Source organism: Lytechinus variegatus, chromosome 18 (genome assembly GCF_018143015.1).
Source record: "Lytechinus variegatus isolate NC3 chromosome 18, Lvar_3.0, whole genome shotgun sequence".
Classification (NCBI taxonomy): Eukaryota; Metazoa; Echinodermata; class Echinoidea; order Temnopleuroida; family Toxopneustidae; genus Lytechinus; species Lytechinus variegatus.
This window is the reverse complement of record NC_054757.1, coordinates 5739902-5759195: the sequence shown is the minus strand read 5'-3', so window position 1 is coordinate 5759195 and position 19294 is coordinate 5739902. Positions and strand designations below refer to the sequence as shown.

Below are 19294 nucleotides of genomic sequence, written 5' to 3'. Positions count from 1 at the left end.
GGCAATCTGACCTGAACAGGGCCGTCACCAGCTTTTTTCTAGGGGGGGTGCTTTTTATGAAAAAAAAAACACAAAAACACAAAAAACAACGTATTAACTCAATTTCATGCAGTTATATAGCCCGCCGGCCAGATCTTTTTCAAAAGAGCCCTCAAGTATCCCTACCCCTCCCCCCTCCGGTTGTTTGTTTGTTTGTTTTTTTTTTTTTGATTTTTTTTTTTTTAATTTTTTTTTTGGTTCTGAAGGGGGTGCGTTCGCACCCTCCGCACCCCCCTGGCTCGCAAAATTTGTCAGGTACTTATTTTCCTGTATTTCATATAAAGTTCTCAAAAATATCCCTATTCAGTGAATAGGGATATTTTTGAGAACTTTTTGAGAACTTTATATTTCATATAAAGTTCTCAAAAATATCCCTATTCAGTGAATAGGGATATTTTTGAGAACTTTATATGAAATACAGGAAAATAAGTACCTGACAAATTTTGCGAGCGCGCAGTGAGAGTAGAAAATGTTAATATTCAGACCATAAAACATATATTTTTTATACAGAGCAGTTTTAAAAATCAATTTATAAATCAAACAAAATAATGAAAGTTCGATTTACGAGCCAAAATATGTTTGGTACATATTGGCTTCAAAATTGGTTTAAGCTCCATAATTATATGTAAATCACCTAAAAAGGCAAATTTATATAGTGACCTGAAAGATTTATCAATTATTTTCCCTTCCCTTTCCTTTCTACTTTTGTATTGATTTCAAGTTTTTGTTTAGTCCTGTAATCTTTCTTTTCTGCTGCAATATCACAACAGCTATAGAGGAAACAAAGGTAAACTGGAATCGGGGGCTGAGTGAAAAGAAGTGAAAGTGCGAGGGAAAAAAGTTCTGCCATTCCCTCTTATATGATTCCCGTACACTCGTTTGTGTATTTTTTCTAATTTTTACCAATCAATTATTTTGATGTTGTATTGAAACGTTATTATGATACAAATTATCAAAAGGAAATAATGTATTTTCACTCCGGATTTTCACTACTCATATGCTAGGGGCATGTTGCATAAAATTTTCGCCATAAACAACCTCTGGCAAATGAACCAAAAGTCTGGCAAAAAATTGCAGGAGTTTTTTTTTCTTTTTTGCAACATGGGTGCAACATGCCCCTAAAATAAAACAAACGACTCGGTGAAAGAATACACTCTGTTGTAGTGCGTGGCCTCATAATTTGCAGAAGGACGGTAGCAGAAGACCACTCGTGCTTGTAATTCTCTCTAAAAAGATTAATTTTTACTGATATTCGGGTGACATCTATACGCTCAAGATGGCAGACGGAAGCGAACAAAAGTCTTTACCAATTTATACTGTTGATGCCTTTGCAAGTGCTCCATTTACGGGGAATTCTGCTGCGGTGTGTCCTATTTCAAGCGCTGAAGAGGTAGGTATTTCGCGCGGAAACCCAGGCTGAAGGCACCCTTGTGGTCTCGGGGTGATCTCTTACTCGAGTCGAAGAGCGAGCGCGAGGTGCATTACTGAGGCCTGCACGGTAATTGGACAAAAGTTCTGCGAGCGTTTACGACCACGCCCCTCTACGTCAGGATGGGATCTGAAATCTGATAAAAAAAAAACAACATCAATTATTACATTAAACCATTCTAATGTAAAATCAAACATTTTCTAGTACTAGTAGATCATGTAGATGCTTGCTTGATTGCTTGGTCATTCGATCAATTTAGCCTAGCAGGGGGTTAAAGGGGAAGTTCACCCTGACAAAAAGTTTATTGTGATAATGTAAAATTAGCAGAAAAAATAATAAGAAATATTGCTGAAGGTTTGAGAAAAATTCATCAAATAATTAAAAGGTTATTAGAATTTCAATTATTTGATTTGTGACGTCGTATGCGAGCAGCATTCCTACATAGCGAATGGTAAAAAATCAATGAAATGTCATTTTCTCCGAAAATTGAAAATGCATGGTTTTCACTGTACCTTTTGTATATCAATAGACAAATCATTTCACAACCGATCATGAATAGAAAGCAAAATTAAGTCATCAGGAACCATACAAAATTTGAAATTTATGTATTTTATATTACATAAGTAACACATGGGGCAGCAGCTCGTTTATGACGTCACAAATCTAAATTTTGAACTCTTATAACTTTCTTACTCTTTAATGGATTTTCCTCAAACCTTCACCAATATTTTTTACTATTTTTTCTGCTATTTTTACAACAAAGTTTTCTTCAGGGTGAACTTCCCCTTTAATGGCTAATGCAGTATATAGTCGCTTATCTATTATTTTTAGGTGCAATCTTTCCCTCCCCAATTTAAAAGTTAATGTTAGGAATTTCGCCTCATTCCTTCTTCTAAATCAGGTTGATTTAAATCATTAAATCACTATAATTTTTTTTAATCAGTGATTACATCACTTCCATTGAAACATGTACAAATGTGATTGACAGGTTTTTTTTATTTGTGGCAGTTTTATTTTTACTCAAAATAGAAAGATTTTATCAATTTTGTATCATCAAAACATAAATAAATGCTTCACATCTACTAAAAACAATTGAAATCAGGTTGATCTTGCAGTGTAGCCTATAAACGGTTTAACACTTAGGCCCCTACTCCACTATCACAATGATTTTTTTTTTATCATTGATTTAAATCACTTCCATTGAAACATTTACAAATGATTGACAGTATATTTATTTGTGGCAGTTTTATTTTTTTACTCAAAATAGAAAGATTTTATCAATGTTATATCATCAAAACATGAATAAATCCTTCATAAGTGGTTAACACAGCTCCTTACTCCACTTTCACTCTGATTTTTTTTTTAATCATCGATTTTAATCACTTCCATTGAAACTGGGTGTTGTGGCGTGCGCCTGTAATCCAAGATGCGTGGGGAAGTTACAAATTGATGCAGAGGTTCGAGGTTAGAACCCTGGTCACGTCTTTCGGATGGTGAACTACATATTCTTTATAAATTCTATTTTGAATGTCATGAAATAGAATAGAAGTTAATTATTTTAGTTGTGAAATGTATGGTTTTGAAAATGATTTCAGTGAAAGGTTTATATTTTTGGTGTTTCTGCCTTGTTTTACAAAATATTGTTTAAAAAAATCAGATTTGAATTAAAAAAAACATTTTAAAAATCGCCAACCCTGGATGTAATTTGTATTTAAAATGTGTTAACCATAATGAAGTGGATTCAAATCAATAATTTGAAACATTGTTTTTGAAAAATAACACATTCAGGAAATTTTGTGGTGGGCCACTAAATTTTTATGCAGATTGAATCCTAAAATCTGTATGAGAAGTAATAGTTTGAAAATCATTCACATAGTGTACTTATTTCAATTTTATCAGTGTTTTTCTCACAATGTTGAAAAAAAATAATGTTTTTAGAAAATAAGATCACTGAAATCCTTGAATTGGACAGAAGTCTGTCCTTGAAAATTACAAAATGTCTAAGTTTGATTTTCAATGTATTGATGTATTCTCTATTATCTTAGTTTCATAAAGTTTTTCACGTAAATTTTATACATGACTTATTAAGGCAAGACTGGTTATCCTTTATTGTGCTAAATGAGATTCCTATTTTCCCTATTTTAGCTTAAATGGGCTGCATTTGCTTTAACCCTTATCTTTAAAAAATGTTGAATTTTCCATTGTTATACTTAATTATAATGAGAATTTAACAAAGATGGAATTTCAACTGTAGATGTCACTGGTCTATGGCCAAATTCATCATCATGCCCAGCCACCATTTCATCCGCCAGACCAAGTGAATTTTTGTCAAGTTTTTTGTCTTTTTTCTTGTCGAAATTCAAAATCGTCTAATCTAATTTCAAGGAATAAATGCGAAGTACTGTTTTCAATTCAAAGCTGAAAAAATATTGAATATTAGCCAGGAGAGCAGAGGTTTAACTTGTGCAGTAGACTACTCAACCTAGAGAAATTCACAGCAGAACCTAAAGGCTTTATTTACACCTCCATACCTCCGCATCGCTCTGTAATTTTCAAGTTTTTTTTCTCGATGTCCGAGGCAGGATTATTGCCGATTTGAGGATTGTTGGGCTACCAACATTTTGGTGATTTTTAATAGTACTGATCATTTTGAAAAATACCCATTATAAATGATAAATAGAAAGAAATTTACTTTTCCTAAGTTTTACCGTAGTTTGTTGATTTCTTTTTCTATATTGATAAATACAGGACATCCCAGATGATCTGAAATGCCGAATCGCCATGGAGATGAATATATCTGAGACAGCATTTGTTCATCCAGCTAAGTCGGGAGAGACATTCCAAAATGGTAATACACTTTATAAAGTCGAAGTTTACCCTGATGAAAAGTTTTTTGTGAAAAAACAGAAAAATGATAAAAACTATTGCCAAAGGTTTGAGATAAATCCATCAAAGAATTAAAAAGTTATTATAACTTCACTTATTTCATTTGTGACGTCATATGCTACCAGTATTCCTACATATATTACATGTATAAATAGAATAAAATATCAATGCAATGTACTTTTTCAGAAAGTTGAAAATGGTTTTTACCGTACATTTTGTGTATCAATTGACAAATTATTTTATACCCGATTATGAAAAGAAAACAAAAATAAGTCATCAGGAACTATTAAAGAAAAATTGAAGTTCATGCACCTGCTCGGATGACGTCACAAATCCGAAACTTAACATTCTAATAACTGTCTTAAACTTTAACTGATTTTCCTCAAACCTTCCCCAATATTCATTATTATTTTTTTCTAAAATTTTACAACAAACTTTTGTACAGGGTGAACTTTCCCTTTAATAGTTCATTTTAGTGACCAAAGACCATCTAACTTTAAAGTCAAGACCAAGACTATTTGTCGCACAATGTATCAGTACTAGGGTTGGGGGACTGTCACCGAGACTAGAGGTGTGAATTTTTGGTAAAGCCATAAAGGGTCATCAATGTGAATTCTTGGTGATTATACATTTTTTTTTTTTTGCTAACGTGTAGCCGCCAATTTTTTTTTGCAGTTGATTGTTTGTGAAATATGAATTTTGAGATTGTAGTATATACATGTAGCACCCTCGTTCATAGCTGCTTTTTTTTAGAGACCATTAGAAAATTTCTCATACAAATTTAGTGATTGGATATCAGAAGGCTAGCTGCGTATACAGAGATTATAACCTGAATTTTTTCATCCTGTCCCTTTCTTTGAGAAGTGTTTTTTTTTTAATCTAAGAGAAGAAAATGTGTGGATATTTGTATTTGGAACTTGCATTGATTCTGGGGCTGCACATACTTATAACAGTGCTTGCAAGCTATTTTTTGTAGGTTTTTCATGAAACTATGAAACATTGCCAAGTTTGGTCTGCTCTGACCTTTGAACCTCAGACTAAAGTAGGCTATGTTTGTAAATGAACAGGAAAGGAGTTTCCTTTGAAAATTCTATAAACAGGAATTGAACAGACAGATGGTCTGTACAGGGCCATCCGGCAATATGTCATGAAGCAGAATATTGAGAGCAATAAGATCCAGGATTGGATTCTAGAAACAACAGAGATAAAGAGAGATGGAATAAAAACTTAAAAGAGAAATGCCAGTAGTTGCAGTAAACACTGATTTCTTTAAAAAAATCGGTAAAACCATGCTTAATTGTCAGTAAATCATCGAGGATCTAGATCTGGTACAGTTACATAAACTGAACTTTGTGAAATCTTGAAATCTACGCTGAAAAATATTCACACTGAAGATCACCAACACAGATAAGCGCACGTGGGACAGTGTATTATTATTATTGCTTTGAATGTTGTGCCCGACGTTTGACCCGAATCCTGTGCTTATTTGCTATTTTCTCAGCAATTTCTTCCGGAATCCTTTGGCACATATTCTTTATTTATACAAACATATACTTTGTGGTTGTTTCATTGGATTCTGTACGAACTCATTTTGATATCTTTACCAAAACTGGCATTTACCTTTAAGGCAAACTTTGAAATTTTTATTAAAAATATGATCATCGATCGTTGAGAAGAAGAAGAGAGTGATGTATGAGGAGAAGAAATCAAAGATGAAAAGAAAAGTAAAGAAAAATAAAATAAAAAGGGAATGGAAAAATGAAGGGGGGGGGGGACTGAAGAAGAGTAGAGGATAGTTAAGGGAATTGAATATGGAGTTTAATAGTCCAAACTCACTTCTCTTCTCGACATATAAAAGATACAAGGTACCCCCAGGGGGGGGGGGGCATTCAGTATATAATGCATAGTGGGTATGTGCCACGGAGGGGACCGCCATTTTTACACCCAAATTTCTGTTCCAAGGCATAGCATTTTTGTCTTATAAAGAAAAAAAAACAAAGAAAGATGCTCCAAGGCATAGCTTTTTGTTCTTATCGAGAAAAAAGAAAAAGAAATCCGCTCCAAAGCTTTGCATATTTTTCGTTACGCCTTTCCGGTCGCATTGATCTGCTGCAATTTTGGTGAAAAGCGGCCGCCGAGCGCTGTCCAACCATCGTCTCTGCGCGAGCGCACCCTGCAGAGTCCGCGCTAGCTGCATCATGCACGCATGCCTGTTCCATAGGGGTGCATACGCACGTACTCACACGATGGCGATCCGTTCCAAGGACCCAGTTTTCACAAAATTATAGTTCAGAAGCCCGCTCCAAGGCCCCCGTTTTTTGTCATGCCCGCGGCACACCCCTACCACTTTTTTGGTCAAGTGCCCCCCCCCCGGGAAGGTACCATTGTGATAATGGTCATCTGTACCTTTTACTTGTTGAGTTTAAATGAGTGTTTAAAATATTTTATTCTGTCAGCTTCTGAATTCAACCTACGCTGGTTCACCCCTATCAACGAGGTCAAGCTTTGTGGACACGCTACCATGGCAACAGCTACGACCATCTTCAGAGCATTAGGTATAACTTACGATGGCTTGGCCCAATTTATATCATGAAACTTGGCAAAAATTTGAAATCAATAATAGGCTGGCTCTGTAAACTTTAAACCCTTTTGAACGTTTGAACAAATATTGGTTTATTGATGTTGTTATGATCCCCCAAGATACTATGATAACAGATTATCAAACATTCAAATTAAGTATTTTATATCATTAATGACGCATAATTCTAATACAGTGTCAGTTTATTAGGAAATATTTTTTATGAAATTACCGGTACGTGTAATGTATGCAAACAATTTTTTCTATGTGTATTGGATTAACTTTAACATTTGGTATCAATATTGATATGTCATATAATTTAGTGTTTTCATGCGATTGTGCCTTGATATTGATTCCCGACCTTTCTGTCTTTGATCATAACAGGAAACGAAGGAAGTGAGCTTCGGTTCAACACTCTGAGTGGTCAGTTGGTTGCCAAGAGGGATGGTCAGCTAATCACATTGAACCTGCCGGTCAACCCGTGCAGTCCAAAGGTATATATATTTTGCTTCTAACAGAATGAGAATGATATTGGTCTTTTGCAAGTGTATAATCAACAACATATGAACATTGAAGATGAATTTGGAAGTTATCTAGTCTTAAAGGGGAATGAAGCCTTTGGAACAAGTAGGCTTGTGTCGAAACAGAAAAATCAAAGAATAAGAACAAAGAAAAATTGAGAAATATGGGACAAATAATGAGAAAGTTATGAGCATTTGAATATTGCAATCACTAATGCTATGGAGATCCTCCCATTGGCAATGCGACAAGGATTCGTGATGTCACATGTGAACAACTTTCACTATGATGGACTATAAAATACCCTCAAAATGTCTCTTTCTGCTTTTTCTTATTGTGATACAAAGTCTTTATCCATGATGTATTCTTCAAAAGTCTGTATTACATGCCCTCCTATAGAAAGAGCACATGATCTACTGATAGATGTGATAAAAGAGGCAATTTAAGCGAAATATATACTAAAGTAACGGGGAGAGTTGTTCACAAGTGACATCACACATCTTTGTCGCATTGCCAATTTGAGGATCTCCATAGCATTAGTGATCGCAATATTCAAATGTTCATAACTTTCTCATTATTTGTCCAATTTTTCTCAAACTTTCGTTGATCTGTTTCTTTGATTTTTCTGTTTTCACTCAAGCTATCTTGTTCCAAAGGTTTCATTCTCCTTTAATTGAGGTTTACCCAAGCAAATCGAGAGTGCTTAGCAGTTTACAACAGATGCTGAGTGGTTGAAGTCTGCAGACACAGAATGAGCATTGGTCTGGTGGTATTCATAAAATTTAATATGGATATAAAGCTCAGAAGATCAGGCAATACCTATATGACCACTTATGATAACAACTTGTTTTCAGTCATGGACAAAATTTAATGTACAAACTACATGTACCTTGAATACATACCTTTAACTTTGAATAATCCAATATGAGTGAATAAACTATGAAAGTGGAATATTTTAGTCACTAATGCTGAATTTACAAAATGGGAGGGGGGGGGGGGACGTGGGAGAGAAACAGGAGGAATGTAAATCATAGATTTGTGAAAATAACACATTATAATTAACTTGGAATATGAAAGTCTAACGGAAGGGGTGCCGAATATCAGAAGTTCATTGTAGTCCAACAGTTTTCCTGTATTGTACAACGCCTACTTGGCTTCTTGTACGTGATCAAATGGGAGGTTGAATGTCACACATTCGTACCGCTGCACACAAGACGTACCATCCAAAATCTACCATTAATAGCACGGCTTTGGGAGGTGACGTCACAATGCGATTTCATTAAATAAGGTGACAATGCGCGTACAGCCCGCTGGCTAAATGCGCAAAGCTGTCCAAGATCATGTGCGCTTGTGGGCCCGGCTTGTGGGATTTTGCTTTTCGCTTTCAATATTTTTGCTCCCTTTTCATAGATTACTGGAGGGGGAAACTCATGTTTTTTTCATATTTTCGCTAGATTCCGAGGCGTTGTACAACACAAATAGCGAATATTCTTATTCGTGCAATGGTGCGAGATTTTGCATTCGGTGAAAGAAACACTCTAATCAACTCGGCTAACGCCTCGTTGAATAGAGCATCTTTCTTTCACCTAATGCGAAATCTCGCACCATCCCACTCATGCCTATTCTTGATACCCATAGACCCTATTACTCTCTTCCAAATTGTGTTATATGTTTGATTTTATCAATATTTAATCAAATGTTTTCTCTTATATCCCCAGGTTCCAGAAAATCTTGATGGTTTAATCCAGGTATGTCTACTTCATGATTTACAAAGCTACTACAATCATTATTCATTGGGATTAATAAGCCAATAATGTTTTACCCAAGTATTTTACAAAAATTAAAGAAGTATTACAAATATCAATATTGCAGGAATGAAGTTCTATTTTGGCTAAAAATGACTTTTGTGTTCGGATTTTACTCAGAAGACAGCAGGTTAAGATCCATTATGAAGTGCAGGAAAACTAATTTTATAACCAGGATGAACCCATATTATGTAGAAGATGTATATCAAACAGAATTTTTTTTAATTGAAATGTTCATTAAAAACCCCAGGAGATTCATTTAGCATTATAATTACCCATAATGATCTTTATAAATTTTACACCAGTTTTCAGAGTGCTGAGTCAATAGTTATTCAATTTTGGAAAGTTCTGTATTTGCTGAACTCAAAGTCCATGCTTTGCTTTCTATTGGCCTACAGACTTAAAAAGGATCGAAATTGACATTGATTTCAATTTTGATGAAGAAATCTGGTCACTAGTATTCTCTTTTGTTTCTATCTGTTTTGAACAAATATTGTGAATATAACTTATGTCTGCATATTTGTTTAGTCTGTGATCAACTTAAATGTTATATGCATATTCATGAATGTGCTGTATCGTTTATTTAGTCATCTCAAAGACTCACGTGTACATGACAGAACTTACAAAAATATGTTCAAAAGAATGATAGGAGTCAGAAAGAAAGTGTATAAAGTGGTCTTATCGGAATATTATATCATGTTGTTACAAGTTGTTATTAAATCGTAAACCTAAAATTGCAAGATAATTTGAGACTTAAAGGGCCATTTTTTTTTATACAGATTTTCTAATTTAGAGTATTTGTTTGAAATGCAAAGTGTCATTAGTCAATGAAGAGAGAGGGAGGTCTACAGCAACATTGGGGAGCATCCGGGGGGGGCACTTACATTGAAGAGTGGATACCATGCGTGACCAAAAAAACACGTAAAAGGTTGTCTTTTTTAAGGGACGTTACGTATGTAACGTATTAAGGGTGTCAAAAACAATAAAATAATGAAAAAAGGGTATTTATTTTCGCTAGGAAGGGTCCGTGTTTAGACTTAAATTTGAGAGGGTGTAGAAAATCAAGACTAAAATGTTTTATAAAGGATGAACTTTTTGCCCCAAAAGTCAATACTACGTGTTTAGAGTACGATTTGCGTGAGGTGTGGGGCTGTACTAAACCCAATGATGTAGGTAAAGGTAAAACCGATGACCGACGTCCCTGACATAACATTGAAATATCGCTGTACTTGTTTAGGGGTTCAATTCAAGGAATACTTGCTAAGAGTATCGTTTTGTTTCCAATACTTAATTGTTAAGGGTAGGGTTTCACACGCCAATACTTGTTAAGGGGTGCATTTTCAGAATATGGAAAATACATGTTAAGGGTTCTTTTTGAGATCTCATGATCCCGCATGGTATCCACTCGTCAATGGAAGGTGTAAAAAATATAGGAACTACCAAAATCAATGTATTATTCAATCACAAGTCTTTCAATGCCGTAAAAGCAAAATGAGCTTTAAACTGAAACTGATTAATGCAAAATCAGTATTTCATCTTTATGATAAGGAATAAAATTCGAAAGGGGAGACACGATTGCTCAGTTGTAGAGCAGGGAGCTGGCTATCTGATGGCCTGGGTTCAAAGAAAGTTGGTCAGCTAGAACTCTTTTGGTAAGGCATTTATCCTCATTACCAGATCCATCTGAGAGGGCCTTGAGCTTTCAGTCCTCTGGTTGCTTACTAACAAGCACTCGTATATTCATAGCAGTCAGCTTTAAATGCTTTTAAAACCTACAAGGAGTTTCCCCTTTGTTTTGGTACAAATGTTAATGTTTTAGGTATAATTATTCTCAGAGAAATTTTCAGATCATGTTCTAAAGCTTTTATTTTTGAGAACTTGGTTAAAAAATAGATTTTGTAGTGTCACGCAGGCTTAAAGGCGACCGCACACCTTGCGATTGGTCTGTGACTCAATTTTGGAATGAAACGTAATAGAGTTTGATGCTAATATTGAGACTTGGAATATCTTACTGTGTAATGTTCGAAATCATTGTACGAAGACCCATGTTGAAATCTGTGACTATGCTATCATCCTTAGAATAAAAACAAATTTGATATCTAGTCGTAATAACGTCATAGCAGTCGCACGATTGGCTACGATTTTAACCTAATTTGGCCTTTACTCCAAAACAAAGGCTTACAATCTTACAAAATGGTTATATTGGTATTCTTTCAATTAATTTTGACTTCAAATAAAATGATATGGTCCATTCACATTTTCAGAAAATGAGCAAATGCGAATTGTTCCAAAATCGGATCGCGCATAGTCGTAAGGTGTGCAGTGGCCTTAAGGTGCACCCCTTCCTATCTTTCTCATCCCACAAATATTCCAGGAGGTTATCAGTGATTTACCTGTCCAAGAAATCAAGTATTCACCCGGTACCAAAAAATTACTACTCAGACTGAAAGATGACATTAGAAGGTGAATAAAGTCAAATTATTACTTGATAATGATTCAGTTAACTTTATAAGCTCATTCCTCTAAGATTCATATCAGTTGAATACCCCCTCCCCCTCTCTCTCTCCTCTCTCTTTTATGGACTAATGGTACTTTCATTTCATTACCTCACACTTGGAATATCTAGTGTTTCACCTCCCCTAATCTTGCTCTAACATTAGGGTTTAATATTAATGGAGTGTGGTGTTCTCATCTTTGCTGTTACATGCACCTATAGAATACACCTATTTGGAAAATGTTTGAAGGTGTAAATGATGTATGTTTTGCATAATCTGGGCTAAAGTTGCTTCGATTGGGGCGTATTTAACTAATATAGTAGGTTGACTTTAGGTAAGTTTACCTGTATTGGTGTATTACATACAAAAACACACCCCATACCTGACAACCCGACCGGTCCCCGACTGGCTTGCGACTGAGTGAGGGGAGATGTAACGTCACAGCTCTTGTCAGCTTGAGCGTTGCAGATTGGTCAGAGACAAGTCGCAAGGAAAATCTTAAGGATTTGACATGTTGAATCCTTATGACTGGATCGCAAGCTCAATCCAACTTCCAGTCAATCAGACAGCAGAGTTGCGCGATGCGTATATGATAAACAATGCGCATGCGCAGTAGTAAGCGCACTTTCTCAGTTGCTGTGCGAAAAAGCGCATGCGTGAGTCACAGATCGGATAGCAAGGTGTGCGGTGCGATTCATCTCCCCTCAGTAAGTCGCTAGCCAGTCGCAGACCGGTCAGGTAGAAAGGTGTGCGGTGGCCTTAAACGAGCTTGGGTGGTATATTCTGATAGACATGGGCTTAGTTAAACATGTGTTAACTTTAATAGTCCACACTTTTATGGAATGCCTGTTGTTAACTTATTCAGCAATTGAAAATTATACTTATCCTGCTTGAAAAAGTTATCAAATAATTAACCGAGTCGTAAAATGGGAAGAGTATGAAAATACATCAAAGATAGTGAATATTCATAATGGTACATCATAATTTTGATATATATGGAAGAAATATTAAGAAACCCGGCATTCCATAGAAGTGTGGTTTAAATTTCTAGTTGAGACTCGGGGGTACACCCAGGTTTGATTATCGGAATTCCACTCCTTTTTGTCTAATTGTTTATTAGGAAGCTCTTTGTGGCATCAAACCTCTTGATCTTCAGCACGCTCCTGGCGCCAATGTAGAACTTATCATGAGGCTTCCAGATGAGGGGGGAAGGTACTATTTCATTCCATTTTAATCAGGGAATAATTTTACTTTGAAAATTTGATTTGTATTTTTTATTATTAGAAAAAAAGCTTTCTACTATGCTCTTAACAGTTAGTCAAAACTTGCTACACAAAGGAAATTTTGTGTAGCGATCAGGAAATTTTAAGCAAGTTGCGATGCGGTACCAGGACATTTATTCCCTGTTAGTGTTAATCATCATTTTCAGGGAATAATTTTACTTTTCAAATATACATTTCTGGTAATATAGAAAAGCTTATTGCTACACAAAGAAAGGATATTTTCTGTAGCAGTCATTAAAAGTAAAAACAGTCGTTGTGGAGTGTTGTGGCCTAGCGGATTAGTCTTCTCACTTTGAAACAGGGCCATGGGTTCTGATCGCACTCATGGCATAATTTCCTTCACGAGAAATTTATCCACATTGTGCTGCACTCAACCCAGGTGAGGTAAATAGGTACCAGGCAGGAATTTATTCCTTTAAATGCTACCGCACTATAAAAGGGTTAAAGCCAGGGTAATAATATCCAATGGAGCGCATAGGGACGCATTTTGCAGTGATGTGCGCTACATTTATAGCATGTTGGTTTTATAAATGCGGAGCAAATTGCATTGCAGTACCAGGAATATTATTCCCTGAAACTTGCAATTCATTTGTTCGATACTGCTTCACTGATCTTGATAAACAAAAATTTGCCTATCTTTATGGCTCTTTGATACTTCTTGAACAAACTGGCTGCAGCATCTGGCACCATATAAAAAACGCTGTACTGTATTAAATCTTAAGCAGAATTTGAAAGAGGTCATCAAAAAAATTAGGATGCATGCCAGCCCGCTTGACGCAGTATAGCAGATCATGTGAATTGCCCTATTATTCACTTTACAAATCAGTGAACTACTTAAAGTACCATGTGGACTCAACCATTACAGAATGTTGGTTTTGAGGGGCTCATTTTGGAAACAAAAATAACCCTATCCTTCATCCACATTCGTCCACATACATGTAAGTGCAGCAAATATGCCTACAAAGCTAATTATTTGATTTTCAAAGAAACCATTTTAGCAAGTTGAGGGATTCGCTTATATTTGTAGGAGGTACTTGGTAACTTGACACCGTGTGCTACCCAGCATGCACCTGGTGGTGACCCGGATATACTCCTCAGAATCCCTGATAAGTGTGGCAGGTATTGACCTCATTAGCACGTTTCACTAATATTTTGTTGTGTTGGTGCAAGAATGCCCTTAGCAAATCATTTTTGCATACCACATCGGTGCAGAAATGCCCTGTTTTAACGCAATGCACCTATGCTATGATATGCTATAGGTATAGTTGCATGCATATGGTGTGAAAAAGCGTGGTGTTAAGTCGTTCTTGCACCGACACAAAAGGACAATCTAACTGTTGTTTGTTACTGGGAAGGGCACAGTGAATCGCCGAAACAGAATTATGAATTAGGCCATTAATGAGGGAGTAAATGAGAATGTTTCCAAATTTTAAATAGGCATTTTGCACATTATTCTGTGTGCACTTCAAAGTCAAATATCATGTTTGTCATATTGCAATAAAGGGAAATTCTCTTCTGCTCTCTGGCAACATTAAGATGATATTACTAACAACATTGCGTATGGATGTTATTAAAAATAATCGTGCTTTTGAATAAACCATGCTATTTTTAGACATTTTGCATGTTGATACAAGCAAGATAAATTATTGATATTGCTCAGATAAAGTGACAAAAGATTGCTAAAATATTTTTTTTTCTTTTGTTGACGCATCTCTGTTTCTAATAATTAACCTACGTTATCTCCTGTCTTATCTCTGTGTAAAAACTATTTTAGAGCCTCGCTTGAAGGATTGACACCAAATATTAGCAAGTTCATGAGTCATCACAATACTGGGGAGGTCAAAGGGGTCATCGTTACGGTGAAAGCCAGTGGAGAGGTCAATGAGGATGGGACTCCATATGACTTCTTCTCCCGCTACTTTGCTCCTTGGAATGGAATACTAGAAGATCCTGTTACAGGTAGGTTAACTAGTAGTGGTGGTGGTGATAATGGTGGTGGTGATAATGGTGAGGTGGTGGTGGTGATGCTGGTGATGGTGGTGATGGTGCATGGTGGTGTGGTGGTGATGGTGGTGGTGGTGGTGGTGAGGTGGTGGTGGTGATAGTGGTGATAGTGGTGATAGTGTTGAGGTGGTGGTGGTGATGGTGGTGGTGATAGTGGTGGTGGTGATGGTGGTGATAGTGGTGAGGTGGTGGTGGTGATGGTGGTGGTGGTGGTGATGGTGGCGGTGGTGGTGGTGTGGTGGTGGTGGTGATGGTGGTGTGGTGATGGTGATAGTGGTGGTGTGGTGGTATGATGGTGGTGGGGGTGATGGTGGTGATGGTGTGGTGGTGATAGTGGTAGTTTGGTGGTATAATGGTGGTGTTGGGGATAATGGTGGTGGTGGTAATGATGGTTGTGGTGGTGGTGGGGATGGGAATAATGATGGTAATGGTGTGGTGGTGATGTGGATGTGGATAATGGTGTTGATTGATGGGGATGATGAAGATGATGATGGTGATGATGATTCTCACAGTGCTTCAGTACTCAATATGAATCTAGAATACAAGGATACAAATTTATTTCATTCAACTGTAAGACAAAGTTATACAGTGTATCATCATAATGTTTTCTCCTATTAACAGGTGCAGCACACACGGTTCTGTCAGACTACTGGTCGGGGGTACTTGGAAAGCAAGAACTCTTTGGTAAGTGCAATACAATACAAAACATTTGAATACATATCTTACATATATATAGTCCAATAGATTATTACTCCCCATGGAGCGGAAAGTGAAATGAAAACTATGCATGGATGAATCAAGACGGGGGTGGGGGGAATTGTTTCATTAAGAGATAACTGACTTTTAAGAGTAAGCTCAAATCAAGTGTGCACACGTTACCCAGTACGTATTAATAATAATTCACTTTTTATATAGCGCTTAATACATAGGAACGACGATGATAAGCATTATAAAATGGACTCTCGATTTGAATAATGATTTATTATTTCGAATGTGAGCCATCCTTTTTTTCAAGTGCTCCTTAAATCCAGAATATTATTGGTACTTGGAAATGTCACCATATGTCATCTTCACAGATGCTATCTCTCATAGTGATGAATCAACTGTTTGGAAAGCAAAGCTTAAAGTCCATTTTAATCTATACTCCCTGTTCTTTTATACTGCTGAGTCATTATAATGTAAACTATGGAACAACTTGCCTGCACATCTATCATCAAAGATGTGGCAGAAAATTTATTTTCTCCTGTCTTTTCTATAATAAACGGCCACTTTGTGTAGTCTATCTTTGTCTACTTTCCAACTTTAAATTTGGTCTCATCCCCACGTGGTCCAAACCGGGGGGGGGGGGGGGGGGGGCACTCTTACATTGACGAGTGGATACCATGCGCGACCAAAAAACACGCAGAAAGGATATCTTTTTCAAGATGGAACACATTATGTATGTAACGTAATAGGTTGTCAACAACACTAAAATAATGAAAAAAGGGTATCTATTTCGCTAGGAAAGCTAAGTGTTTAGGGTCAGATTTGTGAGGGTATAAAAATACAAGCCTAAAATGTTTTATAAAGGATGTACTTTTTGCCCCAAGAGTCAACACTATGTGTTTAGAGTACGATTTGCGCGAGGTGTGGGAGGTAGGGCCGTGCTAATGACACCCAAGGATGTAGGTAAAGGTAAAACTGTGACAAAACAATTAAATTATCGCTGCACCTGTTTAAGGGTTCAATTCTGGAAATACTTGCCAAGAGTATCGTTTTGTTTCCAATACTTGTTAAGGGTAGGGTTTCACACACCAATACTTGTTAAGGGATGCATTTTTAGAATATGGAAAATACTTGTTTTGGGTGCTTTTCGAGACCCCATGGTCGCGCATGGTATCCACTCGTCAATGGAAGTGCCACCCTCCAGGGTCCAATGTAGTTCATATACAACAAATACATCTACTTACCATTTGGTTCAATTGCCATTTCGCCCATATACGATTTTGTCTTATTTCCAGTCAGGCTTTAGCCATTTTGTGTATTATCGACTTGGTCTAACACCACTTTAATAGTCTTTGCAATAAGATGAATTCTTTATGAACCAAATTTTTCATTTGAAGTAGTAAAAACTTATAAAGTGGAAATTGTACCAACTTGACTCTAGACTAAACAACAGTTAGGCCAAGTTAGTATTAGACAAAGTGATATTTGGACTTACAGTAAATACATTTATATCAAATTGATGGAAGACGGTTTAGCCTTAAAGGTCAAGGCAACCCCAGTGAAATGTTGATTTGAATTAATAGAGAAAAATCAAACTAGCATAACAATGAAAATTTCATCAAGATCGGATGTGAAATAAGAAAGTTATGGCATTTTAAAGTTTTGCTTATTTTTCACACAACAGTGATATGCACAACTCGGTGACATGTAAATGAGTCAGTCGATGATGTCCATCACTCACTATTTCTTTTGTTTTTTGTTGTGTGAATTATTCAATATTTCATTTTTTACAGATATGACCATAGGGATCGACTTGACTGAATAATATAGTAGGCTATTAAGCAATGCTAATATTAAATGTTCAGGGAGGAATCAATCACTGTTTCACTTAACAATGAGAAGAAAATTGGAATATTTCATATAATAAAATACAAAAGAAATAGTGAGTGGATGACGTCATCAGTCTCCTCATTTGCATACCAACCAGGATGTGCATATAACTGTTTTGTGAAATTAAGCGAAACTTAAAAATGTCATAACTTTCTTATTTTACATGTACATCCGATTTTGATGAAATCTTCAGTGTTATGCTTGTTGGATTTTTCTCTTTTTAATCAAATCATTTTTTGGTTGGGGTGGACTTGCCCTTTAATGATATTAAGAAAATTAGACCATCTGCAAGTGGACCAAGTGGATAAAAAAATAACCCATTCGTACTCTCATACACAACATTAACAAAATCATCTTTTCAAATTTATCCTTTTTATTTTGACTTTGTATTTTTAAGCTCGCCAGTGTTCGAAGCGAGGAGGCGATGTGCGAATCCGACTCCTTGGAGATAACAGAGTAGAGCTTGCCGGTAAAGCAGCGCTCGTCATCCAAGGCAAAATAAACATCTAAAGGCAAAAGAGGGCAGCAGACAATTAGATCAAGAGTGAGCAAGAGAGGTAGTTTGGAGGTACCACCCCCTCCCCTAGTCTGCAGGCACAGACCTTATGATTTTTGCATAGTGCATAATGCATAGTCCGAAGTAATGAGACTAGATTCATTGTGTACTGTGGCTGGCTCTATACAAACAGAGAGGCCAAAATTTACAAAGGTGGTTTTGAAAACCCACGGTTGAGTCCATGGTTCATGCAGATTTTGTGTATAAATTATGCTTAATTCAGCGCATATCGGGCGTGTGTGTAAAAAATTCCAATGCTGATGCGCGCTTTTGTCACAGCACGCCAAATTGACGCCTGTTACCATGGTTACATACGCTATTTTATTCATGAGTCCACTGTTTGAAGAGTGGATTCATGAATAAAATAGCATGGATAGCCACGGTAACAGGCGTCCATTCGGCACACTGTGACAAAAGCTCGCATCAGCATGGGACATTTTTTACGCACGCGCCCGATGCGCGCTGAATTAAGCGTAATTTATACAAGAAATCTACATATATTGCTGAAGTGTCAGATTTTCGTATGTGCTTGCAGACTAATCCATGACATTTGTTCCGGCGACAATTGATCCTAAAGAAAATCTGCATGTTAAGCCAAACATAAAACCATGCAGTGTACCTTCAAAACGAAATAAATCATAATCCTTATCTTTACATTATCCTGAAATAAAAACTCTATTACAATTCCATCTCTAACCCTGTGTCTTCTGAGATATTACAGCCGGAGTAAATGTCGCAGGAGAAAATGTCGTGTCACCCCTCTCCCACCCCCTTCCATACCATGCCTCTGTATCAATGATTGATTATTACTAGCCTCATCATCATTAGTCTTATATCTATATATGACACGTCCATTATAGCCGAAGTCTATCATTTCCATTCTTTCCCGTCTTGAGCTTTTGTTTTTGTTTCCAGGGCCTCGTCTTACAAAGAGATACGATTGATCCAATCAATCTCAACTGTATGGAAATCCGTCCAGACCATAATTTTTCCTGCAAGATATTGGCACATTATCTTTTAAAAGAGTAACTCGCTGAATCTCAAAGAGAAAGATGTATTGAGTAGAAGAAATAACCAGTTGTCTCGCGATGTATCAAGCGTAGTT

The 19294-nt window shown here is 36.5% G+C and overlaps 1 protein-coding gene across 3 annotated transcripts; it reads left to right on the top strand.

The window, feature by feature from the left end:
• Positions 1–1208: 1208 nt before the first annotated feature.
• On the top strand, positions 1209–18450 carry LOC121432264 (phenazine biosynthesis-like domain-containing protein). Of its 3 annotated transcripts, none has more exons than XM_041630126.1 (9): positions 1209–1429; positions 4217–4316; positions 6811–6909; positions 7317–7426; positions 9170–9199; positions 14062–14153; positions 14809–14993; positions 15660–15722; positions 18031–18450. In XM_041630126.1, the coding sequence occupies exons 1-9, from the start codon at positions 1316–1318 to the stop codon at positions 18141–18143; spliced, it is 906 nt and encodes a 301-aa protein (XP_041486060.1). In that variant the 5' UTR covers positions 1209–1315; the 3' UTR covers positions 18144–18450. The 3 variants fall into 3 exon arrangements, with proteins under 3 accessions (XP_041486060.1, XP_041486059.1, XP_041486061.1); XM_041630125.1 differs by lacking the exon at positions 14062–14153 and adding an exon at positions 12872–12963; XM_041630127.1 differs by lacking the exon at positions 14062–14153 and adding an exon at positions 11631–11719.
• The last annotated feature ends 844 nt before the right edge of the window (positions 18451–19294 follow it).

Coding starts and splice junctions, on each gene's coding strand:
- LOC121432264 (XM_041630126.1), top strand. CDS start 1,316: ATGGCAGACGGAAGCGAACAAAAGTCTTTACCAATTTATACTGTTGAT. Junction 1,430..4,216: donor CTATTTCAAGCGCTGAAGAG/GTAGGTATTTCG, acceptor TGATAAATACAG/GACATCCCAGATGATCTGAA. Junction 14,994..15,659: donor ACTAGAAGATCCTGTTACAG/GTAGGTTAACTA, acceptor TCCTATTAACAG/GTGCAGCACACACGGTTCTG.